At 37.2% G+C, this 11,791-nt stretch overlaps 1 protein-coding gene and 1 pseudogene across 5 annotated transcripts; both read left to right on the top strand.

The window, feature by feature from the left end:
• Positions 1-2,645: 2,645 nt before the first annotated feature.
• Positions 2,646-7,551, top strand: LOC107704278 (E3 ubiquitin/ISG15 ligase TRIM25-like; annotated as a pseudogene).
• Positions 7,335-9,987, top strand: LOC107704284 (cerebellin-1-like). Of its 5 annotated transcripts, none has more exons than XM_016507172.1 (4): positions 7,335-7,471; positions 8,621-9,181; positions 9,252-9,371; positions 9,639-9,987. In XM_016507172.1, exons 2-4 carry the CDS (start codon positions 8,906-8,908, stop codon positions 9,834-9,836), a joined length of 594 nt encoding a protein of 197 aa, XP_016362658.1. In that variant the 5' UTR covers positions 7,335-7,471; positions 8,621-8,905; the 3' UTR covers positions 9,837-9,987. The 5 variants fall into 5 exon arrangements, with proteins under 5 accessions (XP_016362658.1, XP_016362655.1, XP_016362657.1 ...); XM_016507169.1 differs by having other exon boundaries at positions 8,546-9,181; XM_016507171.1 differs by lacking the exon at positions 7,335-7,471 and adding an exon at positions 8,205-8,545.
• Positions 9,988-11,791: the final 1,804 nt, after the last annotated feature.

Raw genomic sequence — 11,791 nt, 5'->3', positions numbered from 1 at the left:
TTCCAGACATTTCGACCCAAGAGCTCCTTGTGCTCCTTGACAGGCCTCCTTTGTGCTTCAGTGAAGGCGACACCAGACTGCAGAACTAGCAAAACTGCATGAGGTCCTGGTGGACACATAGTAACACTTGACATGATCTCCTGCTTGACTGACTCCTTGTCTTTTACAGACATGTAAAGCCACCATCCAGGTGTTTCAATTAAAATGACTTTTCTCTTATCAACCTCTCCCTCTCTCTTCACACACTTTTTAGTTTTGCTGTTAGGTTTGATTTTCAGGATGGTGTTCACCACTGAGGTCTTCCCAACAATTGTGCCACCTATCAAGACAATCCTGAATTGTTGAAAATCACAACTTTTCTCTGCCAGGAAAAAAGACCAAATTCTGACCAAAAATGGTAATAGCTGCACTGCGTTTTTACTCTGCTTTACTGCCTATTACAATGGCCTTTATCTCTGGAAGAGCTGGACAATCTGCAAAAGAAAATTAAGGAACCTGTAATTATCAATTGTAGCTAGCAAACCTTAACAAATACATTATATTTTAAGTGTATAGACAAAAGTATAAATTATGTACTTTGCATTTGGTTCATGCATGCGGTTTGTAATATTAAACAAATGCATTTTCTGTAGTTTGCCTTGCATTGTGTTTGATTTTGGCAAATCAAATTACACTTAACGAAGTTTCATAGCTTAGCTTTGTATCATTAGCTTTTGTACATTTATCTTAACATCCATTATCTAAGGACATTTTAAAGTTGTTGCTTTGAAACTTGATGGAAACTTTATGGTTTTACTTTCACTGTAACCACAATGAGATTTCTCGCATTTGTATTAAGTAAAAAGTTTTGGCATTACTATATTGATTTGTACTTCTTGGTAATAAATCAATGCACAATCCTAGTGATGATTCTACTTTTTCCCCCCCATCCTTCAAACATCCCTGTATTTACTCAGTGCAACTTATAACATCCAAGTGAAAGATATAACACCACATATCAGAAAATAAATAAAAACAGAATCACAGAGTTGGAAAAAGGATCATCCCCTTGTGTCAGTATTTTGTTGAACCACCTTTTGCTTTAATTACAGCCTTTAGTCTGCTGGGATATATCTCTGTCTCTACTAACTTCGCACATAGACATGTGGCCTTTCTTGAGGACTGGCTTTTTTTCTTGCAACCCTCCCATACAAGCCATATTTGTGGAGAATTTGTGATGTTGTCACATGCACACAATGACCACTCTTTGTCATAAATTCCTGCAACTGCTTCAGAGTTGCTGTAGGCCTCTTGGTAGCTTTTCTAAACAGTTTTCTCCTGGTTCTTTTATCCACTTTGGAGCGACGTCCTGATCCAGGAAGGGTCTGTGTCATACCAAATGCCTTACACTTCTTAATAATAGACTTCACTGTGCTTCTAGGCATTGATAAAGCCTTTGAATTTTTTTTTGGTATCCATCGCTTGACTTGTGCCTGTCCACAACTTTATCCCAGACATCTTTTGACGGTGCCTTGTCACATATAGTTGATTATTTGCTTCAGTTGCACTACCAAGGACTGAAATGCTCCAGGAAAGCTCTTTTCAGCTCTTTTCATACTGAGCTAATCAAAATGACCACAGCTGATCACAGTTGAAAGTCAAATGGCTTTATGTGCCATTGAGAAGGTGATTAGCTACACCTGATTGAGTTTACAAGTCATTTTTACAGACTGTCAGTTTGAAGTTCTTGAAGTTTGCTTCAATATCTTCTTGCTGTTTCTCCTTTTTTCTCACCCCTAATGTCCTGTTTCTTAGTTCTCACCCTGATAGCACAAGTACATCACGGAGATGCCTATTTGACGTCTGCATTTACATCTGCAAGAAATATTTTTTAGAGTGTTTGCTCATCTGCAATACGTCTATAGAACGTTTCCTATCAGATGTCAAATAGACGTTTAGAAAATGTCTTTAAGATGTTTATTATTTAGAATGTATGTAAAACTGACATCTTAAAGATGTCTATCAGATGTTTGTACACAGCAGATGCTTTCCAGATGAAGCAATCTTTAACGGACATCTTGCAGACCTATGTGTGCTATCTGGGCAGTTTTTTTCTGTTTCCTCTATTTTATGCATATAAAAATAATGAATCTTCAAGAATTTTCTGTTTGTTTTTGTGCATGTACTAAATGTGTCTCTGCACTTGATGAACTGGTTTATCAGCTTCCTAACAAAAAGTACACATAGTGCCATCCGGTGATTGCTTTGCAAGAGTTTTAGACAATGAAGTTTGAGTCACAAGCATTTTTTCACCTTTGGTTTTTTCTAATTGAACTGTCTGTATTAAAAGAACACTTAACTTGGAGTAACAAAATAAAAAGACCATGGATGTCAGTTTTCTTGTGTTTTGTAACCATAACATCTAATTTAAATCAGAATACTCTATTATATCTTGATTTATTCTACATAACAATCAGTGTTATTTAAACAAATACCAGATGCAATTTATTTGCTTTCATTTCTTCTCCTCACTCACCTCATATTGCTTCTGTAAATAACAGGTCATGTGATGGCTTAGAATGTTGACAGGTCAGTCAGTCTAAGAAGACATTGCAGGATAAGCCAGCTGCCACACACACACACACACACACACACACACACACACACATTTTCTTGTACATTTGGGTTGTGCTTCTGTATGAAATCCTCCTCCTCTATCTTTCACACAAGGCTGCAGAACAAAAAAAGGTAAGCCTTTGTAGTTTTATATAGGTTATGCACCATAATGCCAACCATGTAACTGAATGACATTCAAAGATCAAGAAGCCACTGAGAAGTTGATCTCTTGATTCCACAGTTGCCTGGGTCAGTTATTGTTTGCAGGGAAAACTTTAGGGTCAGTTATAACAAGTTTGTCATAAATTAAAGTTGGTCATTTCTGTGCGATCAGTGTTGCCGAACAGAATTGCAAAAATATTGATGGATTTCAAACAGTTTCCCAAATGCTCCTCTTGTCTGCCATTGCTAATAAAACAAATAGTCTTATCCCAAACTCATGGCAACGTAACTGTGGTGGGCTGGTCAGATACTCCAACAAATAGCTAATTCTAATAGTGCCACAGATCCAGTGTTTACACTTTTTGGAAGAAACGGCCTACAAAAGGCTGTATAGTTGTCTCAGCATATTAACTTAAAATAAAATAAAAATAAACACATCGCCTTTCATATAATAACTTAATGACTTTAATAGAGACTCATGGGACATTACCTCATTTATCCAGTAGTCAAATGGAACAGCTTTCTAAAAATAGTTGATTAGGAGACAGATTAACTTAACAGTAAGGCTTAGTTTGTGCCAAATAGATCTGTATTAATCCATGCAGCATTTGACTTCCTATGAGTGACCAATCACTATCTTCAGTAAGTGCACACTTTTTTGTTGTATTTTGTGTCATGCATATTTTATGCACTGGTAGTAAATGGCTAAATGATTTAGAAGCTCTCAGATAAATGTCTTTTTTTTGGATGCTTACAAATTGTATTTTTTTTGGAGCAGACATCAACAAATTTGTATAAAAATATTCAAAAAGATTTAATATCAAATATAAAAATATGTAGTATCATCCCAAACCTATGTTATTGGTTGAATCAATGTAGCTGTGTTGAGCTGGTTGGGATAATCAAACTCCACCGTTTTGGTAAATACTGCAAAATATTAAAATATTACACTAAAATTAATTGTTTGCATGCTTACAATACATTTGCAGCTGCTATGGGCTCCATGGAAGAAGAGCACACATGCCCCATGTGTCGTGACCTGTTTGGTCGAGCTCACCCCTTTCCCTGCGGCCACAGCTTTTGCCTGGCCTGTGCGCAAGAGTCCTGGAGCCAGAGTGCCAGCTGTGGCAAGCGAAGATTTGTATGCCCACAATGCCTGGAGGAGCATGGAGTGGTGGTATGTGACTGCTGTCCAGAAGACAGAGGTGATGAGGCCCAAGCTGCAGTGAAGACCTGCCTGCGATGTGAGGTCTCTCTGTGTGAGCAGCATCTGCAGCCACACCTGCTGCGTCCTGCTTATAGCACTCACCTGTTGGTGGAGCCATTGATGGACGTATCCCACCACAGGTGCCCTGCCCATTGGGAGATATTCCAGTATTACTGCATGGATGATATGGAGTATGTCTGCCCAGACTGCATTTTGGAAGGACGACATGCTCAACACCAGGTCAAAGGGGTGAGAAAAGTCGAGGAGGAATACAAAGTAAGTCATTAGATCAATTATACTGTTGTTTAAGAAAAGGTCCTGTTGTGGGATTTAATTATGGTCCAGGACTGTTCACACTGAACTTTACACCAGTTTATTGTCTTTTTTAAAATCATGCTTTTTAACCCAGAGTAAAGCAATGTTTCAGAGGCCATTCACACAGAATGTTTCGAAAAATGCAATGTCGTCCGTAGGGTGCATGTTTAGAACACTAATGGAAAAGTTGCACAGTGGAATGCAAAAACTGTAAACTTCTGTGTGAATGGCCCCTCACTCTTGTCATTTTGAATTTTGAAAGGGAGCTGGCACCACTTCTAACCCTGGGTTAAAAGGTGCTCCTTTTCATGGTGCTAAGAAGAAACAGTCCTTTACCAACAAGCAACCAATCATAAACTGAAAAATGATTGCCTCATTAAATATTCATGCACTTTATACCATCATAAAAACTCTGTAAACCCAGGGTTCAAATTTAAAAAGCTCTTCTGTAATGTGTTATAGGTCAAATTACAGAGCCTGTTTGAGAAATCAGAAGAGAAAGTAAAGCAAGGTGAAATGATGCTTCAAGAACATCAGAATGCTTGTCGCAGCATACTAGTAAGTTTAAGCTTCTTTGGGATTTCAAATTCAATTAAACTAAATATTCCTAACCTGAAATATAAGGACTACAGGTTTTCATAACTGAACGCAACATGCATGCATTACATATTCTGTGTGTGTGTGTATTTCAGGAGGACTCTGCTGTGAGTGATGTCTCCCAGGTTTTACAGATGGGCTCAGCCCTGCAGGCTCAGGTGGGCCGACTAGTGTCAGCTGTGATAAACATCACGGAACAGGAGAGACAGCAGGTCATGGAGAGGGTGCAGGAAGACTGCAGGAGGGTGAGAGAAGATCTGAACCAAACTGAGAGCATCCACCTGCTTTCTCAGCTCCCTGCTGGACGAGAGTGATCCCTTCCTGCTAATCTGGGTATGAGGACGTACTTTAATATTTTCCTGATTAAATGCATATCAAGCCTCATTTACCATATGCTGATAACAAAACTATGATATTTTATTAGTTAGTATTTTATGTTTATAAATATGTTCTATTTAAAGAATGCATATGTGTTCTATAAATACATTCTATGAAAATAGACAATAAAACAGGCAATAAAGTAGACATTTTAAACTCTACATTTTAAACTCTTATCAAATATGTTTACATAAAAACGTCTACTGTAATACAGTAAAAGCATGTTTTGTGTAAATTTGATTTGATAAGAGTTGTTGCAACATTATATGCTATAAAGGGCATTGTAAGACAGTTTATGACCAACATTAAACATATACAATGTTTTGGCATTGAATAATTTCTCTGACTGTACAAAACATGGATCTTTACATAAGTCACTTAGCTTAAAATAGATTAAAATGACTTAAACTTCTGCCACCGTTCATAGCAATGATAACATTTCACAGGCATTCCAGACAGAGGATTCGCAGTAAGTCGTTAGATAAACTGTGATTGTTTTAGTGAGTGTCAGAGAAATAACTTGTGATTTGTGAGTGCAGTTGTATGTTAGTTTGCATATGAACAAGAATGTAAGTTTTACTGTATTAGTTGCTCTGCCTTGCAGGATGATGGCAGATCTCAACTCACCTCTGTTCACACCACCTCAGCCCAGCATGGATAAGAAACGTGTCTTAGAGAATGTGGAAAATAAATATAGGGAATTCATAGCTGAGACCCTGCGCTGCCTAATTGAACTCAAGAGAGATCTCTGTATGTATTATCATTCATACATTACACAATGGGCACTGATCCTAGGAACATTTGGATTTTTTAAGTAATATTATTCTTACTATTGATTCTCAGCTAACCTAAGCGTGATTCTAATCAATATTTTGTAACACTTTACTGAATACTGTTTTTGAGCAGTATTGCTTCATTTGCCTTATTTAATAGTGACATCTAGTGGCTACATTTCCAATGGCTGTTTCTCTTTGTTATTTAGTAAGCAGCCCATTAACCTTGGACAAAAACTCAGCCCAACCTCTCTTAAATATTTCTGAAGATCTGCGGACAGTGATGAGGGTCAAAACCCGCTTGCCTGTCCCTGAGCATCCTGACCGCTTTGACCACTGGTCTCAGGTGGTCTCCTGTCAGATATTTTCTTCAGGAACCCATTACTGGGAGCTGGAGGTGGAGGGTTTCTGGGATATAGCAGTGACCTACCACAGCATTGGGAGAAAATCAAAAGAGGGCACAGCCTTTGGCTGCAACAAGGTACATTGTTAACCTAATGCACAAACTTTTTAATGCCAAATATGATGATCCCTTCTGTGACCAAATTCTTAAAATAAAAATGCACCCATATATTTTCCTGCATAAAGACCCTAAAACAGATTATAAATGTGTAAAATATAATCAGAAAAATGTTCATTTCTATTAAGTTGATGTGTTTGTGTGTGTGTGTGTCAATAGAATAAAAATTTGATTAATCTAATGATTTTTGTATTAAGTATTTAGACAGCAGAATGAAATGATAATTGTCATATTTAATCTATTTTAATAATAAATATTAGTAGTTGTACTAGTAGTAGTAGTATTTAATTATTCCAAAGTAACATTATTTTTTATTTATTTATTTTTACACAACGTTTCTCTGAACTTTTCTCAGAAAACTGATCTTAAATAAAATTATATAAAAACTGAATTTGTTTATTATTCTAGTCATATCATGTCAGAGGCCTAGTCTGTTTTATATTTGAATTCATTATGTCCTGTGCGTTATGATTTTCTGTTATCTTACTCAGATATCCTGGAGCCTGACACAGCAGCATGACAGGAAACTTGCTGCCTGGCATAACCGAAAGAAAACCCACCTCTCCACAAAAATGTCTGGCAACCATTTAGCAGTCACTCTGGACTATGATTCTGGCTCCATCACCTTTTCACAAGTAGGTTCGTCATCCACCCTGCTCCCTCTGCACAGTTTCAGCACCAGATTCACCCAGCCCGTCTGCCTAGGCTTTGGCCTCTACAAACCAGAGCTGAACAGCAGGGAGAGAGAGAGAGAGAGAGAGAGAGAGAGAGGTGAAGCTGGCGGAGTGGGTGGGAAGGGGAGGATCTTGAGAGACAGGATGAGTAGGAAGATCTGTAAGCTGTCAGATTCAGTTTTTCTCTACAGAAGCTTTAACACTTTGCATCATTACGCCTGGGAAACCGAGGGACAGCCCACTAAATCAGGTAATTTTGCAATTTTTTTCTTACTACAAAAGCTTATAAACTTAATCTTATGTTACTCCCTAGGAAAGAAGCTTTATTAAAATATTGTTTAGTACACAAAAAAATTCCATAAAAAATAATTTATTTTTAGTTTTTTTTTTTTATCTCGTTTTCCTGGAAAATATCTAAACATGAAACCTAAAACCTCACTTTATTTATTTTTTATTAGATTTATGCTTTAATAAATACAACCAATTTGCCAGTAAGGTAAGAAAAATAAAACGAATTCATGGTCATAAAGTCTTTTTATTGTACACAATTTTGCTTCTCAAGTTAAGAAATAATAAAGGATATTTAGATATTTTTATAAGGGAACAAGGCAAAATGCATGCTGATTAGATTTGTTTTTTTTAGTGCTATAAAAAGATTTTAAATAACCTGAAATTATAAATAATGTGTTAAAATTTTGTGTGAGTGAAGTTTTGTGAAGAAAATAAAGATATTGGTTTGTGAAAAAAGTGGATAGCATTCAAGGACAGCACTGAGCAGAATTAGTTCTTATTTAAAAGTGCACAAAATTGAGTTTCACTCAAGACCAGATGCAAAGAAAGTTGACCTTTGTAAATGTCATTGCTTCATAAAGACTATAAACATGACTTGAATAGTAAATGAATGTGGTGATCTGTGCCAATTTAGACCTGATATAGACATATTTTAGTTCAAATTCCGAGATGTACATTCTTGGGTTTCGGGACTTTGCATATTGTTGCCGTTTTAGCGTGCCAAGGCACTGAGGAGAGAGAGGAGGTTCGGCCAATAAGCACAAGCACAGGAGAGAGGTCCTGCATGTTGTGGAACGTCAGGAGGGAAGTGAGAGCGTGTTGAAGACAGATGGTCTCTCAGTGGAGTTGTTCTTTTTTCTGTCTCTTGTTCTCACTCTCTCCTGGATGCTGCTCCCCTCAGCTGAACGGGATCCAAAGTGTTACCTCATGATCTTCATCCTTCACTGCTCCTCTTCCTCCTCCCCCACACAAGCATACCTGTTGGCTTGCAGAGCTCCTTTTATCCTCTCCCTTTCTCTTTGTCTTCTCACAGGTTGGCTATGATGATGGATTTTTTTGTCGGGATGATGAGAAACCTCTAAGTGTCCTTGCCTTTGGTCCCCTACAGGCAATTCAACAAGCACAGACGTAGATCTTCATCAGGAAACTGTGACAGATGGGAGGATGACGACAAAATAGCTAGAGAGAGAGAGAGTATAAGAGTAAGTGAGGGTGAAAGACAGAGTCAAGGATTTAAAGATCTATAACTTTTACAATAGCTCATAACATCACGGATTTGTGGATCCTTCACTTATTTCTCCTCGGTTTCCAGAAGACGACCTACTTGATCAAATTGCAGGGAACATTTGCACCTAATTTCATCTGAGATATCATAAGCTATAATAATAAGACAATGCTGCCCAGCTCTGGGATGCCAATGCTGATACTAGCTCCACTTCTGCTAATTGGCCCTCTAGTGGTCATGGGGCAAAATGACACGGAGCCCATAGTGTTGGAAGGTAAATGCCTGGTGGTCTGTGACTCCACACCCTCTTCAGAACCAGCAGGTAACGCGCTGGGGATGTCCGTGCGTTCAGGTACTGGCCGTGTGGCCTTCTCCGCCACACGGCAAACCAACCATGAGCCCACAGACATGAGCAATCGCACCATGATCATCTATTTTGACCAGGTAAGCAATCTTTCCACATTAAAATACTTGCATGTAGTTTTGCTCTGTTTAATCAGTCAGTTTTTGTCAGATCTTGGTGAACGTCGGTGGTCATTTTGACCAAGAGAGCAGTATCTTCCTTGCTCCGAGACGAGGGGTGTACAGCTTCAACTTCCATGTGGTAAAGGCATACAACAGGCAAACCATACAGGTACATACTACATATTTTTTCTTGCACTCTTAAAAATAAAGGTTCTTTATTGGTAGACCTGTAACATCCACGACACCTTTCAATTGCACAAAAGGCTCTTTATAGTGGAAAAGGGATCTTCAGAGTTTTAAAATGTTCTTCACACTTTGAAAAAAATGGGTGATTTTATGAACTGTTGATTTTAAGAACTGTTCACTATGGTTCTTTGGGGAACCAAAGATGGCTCTTCTATGGCATTGCTGTGAAAACTTATTTTCCTATTCCCAGGTGAGTTTGATGTTGAATGGGTGGCCGATGATCTCAGCCTTTGCTGGAGACCAGGATGTGACACGAGAAGCAGCCACAAATGCTGGGCTTGTGATCATGGAAAGAGGGGACAAGGCTTACCTCAAGCTAGAAAGGGGCAACCTAATGGGAGGCTGGAAGTACTCTACTTTTTCAGGCTTCCTGGTCTTCCCTTTATAAAGATGACCATGTGAACAGCTGGGAGATGAGGGGAGAGAGGGTGACATGCTCTCTGGGGGTTTATTTTACGAAAATGGAATCCACAGAAAACATCATATTTGTTCTTCCTCTCTTTTTTTAACAGCAGAGCAGAGAAAATGCAGAAAATTAGATGTTAAATGTTATAATTAAATATATATTTTGTTATTTAAAAATACAATGAAGTATTATAATTAAATATTACTGAGAACCAGGTTTGAAGAGTGTTTTTCACTCTTTTTTGTAATGTGTATGGTTAAACTGAAAAAAAAAATGGCGTTACAGAAATACAATGAGACTGTCCTAATAATATATTTGAAATTATGTATTTCAGGGTTTTCCTTTTTTTTCTTTCTTTTTTTTTTTAACAAAATTTAATTTCTAAATTCCATTTTAATTAAAATATAGCTTAACGATTTGATGTGAGGTTTCTGTTTATCATATGTTTGCCTGATTACGGAGCTGTGTATGTATATTATAAAGCTTTGTAAAATAAATCTAATTAAATGGAAACCCTTGACTAAAAATCAAAATTCCTTCTTGTTCTGTGTGAAATGAAATAGCCTACGACTTGTCCTCAACCTGTGTTACTTCTCTGAATGAGGTGTTTTACCTCTAACAACAGCTGTTTGTAAATATAGCTCTCAGCATCAGAGCTGGCAAGGTTGACCAGGAATCATCACAGATAGCAGCATAGGCATAATGGATAACGGATATGAACTACAGTGGCACCAGTCGAGCAAAGGCAGATGGAGTTTTTGGCAGGCAGACGTGCAAGTATACACTGGACTCCTATGGACCATGCAGGGTGGGCTGTCACAGTCAATAAGTTACACTGCATTGGTTTAAAGACACACTTATTCACACATTCGGAACAAGGGAAAAAAGAGCAGGAAACAGATAAGGAGAGAGAGGAAAAGGAAACAGAAAGAAAAGAAAGAATTACGGATGTTAACACAGTATTCATTTATTTTTCTAACCTGTGAGCACTTTTTTTTGCATGCTACTCTAAGAAAGTAGGGTAAAAATTACATCAAAGACTGCTGTTTGTGATGTTTAAAAAATAATCATGTAAAATAATTTATGAGGATGTAAGCTATTTATCATTAATTTGTCCTAACACATATAATCCAGTATCCAGTGCACAATAAAAAGTGTGTGTGTTTGTGTGTGTGTGTGTATATATATAATGTTTAAAAATTAAGTAATAATGTATTTATAAAATACAATACATATTAACACACACACACACACACACACACACACACACATTATGTAAATGTTTGTTTTAATCACTATAATGAATAGTTAGAATATTATTGAACGTGTCTTTAACACCATCCACAAAGCCTGTTGTTTGTGTTTTAATCATGCTAAATTAATAAATTACTATACCCAAAAATGAATAATAATGTGAATATTATTTAGTGTTTTAACATCATACACATATTTTTGTGGTGGCATTTAAATTATATTTTTTATTTTCAATATGTTTTACATAGCAAGACCTCTCTTACATAACAGCAACAAATTCGAATCACGAATACCTTTGTATCCATCTATGACAAATAAATTATATATTATACTATAACATGCGAGTATATGTTTCATTTAACATCATAAGCTTTATTGGGACATTTGGATACATTTGCAAAAATTGCGTAAAGCTACGGAAATTATTTCCTTAACGTAAAATTATAATATTTTATTTTTCCTTAAATAGTCATAATAAATAAATGAATCCATTGCCGTTTAAATTCTAACAAGCGAGCATCTTGAATCGCGGTGATAACAAGTAGGCCGCATTTAGTGCAGCCACAACCAAACTACCCGTACGACCGATACCCATTAATGTCTCCCGCCCTGTAATTCCGCACACCGGAATGATAGACAACTTCTTCCACCAATGGAATGTGTGTCTTTTGACAGTCCCTCTG

The sequence above is a fragment of the Sinocyclocheilus anshuiensis genome, unplaced genomic scaffold (assembly GCF_001515605.1).
Source record: "Sinocyclocheilus anshuiensis isolate Anshui unplaced genomic scaffold, SAMN03320099.WGS_v1.1 scaffold1930, whole genome shotgun sequence".
In the NCBI taxonomy this organism is placed as follows: domain Eukaryota; kingdom Metazoa; phylum Chordata; class Actinopteri; order Cypriniformes; family Cyprinidae; genus Sinocyclocheilus; species Sinocyclocheilus anshuiensis.
The sequence above is the reverse complement of the archived record's forward strand: the minus strand, read 5'-3'. Positions and strand labels throughout refer to the sequence as shown.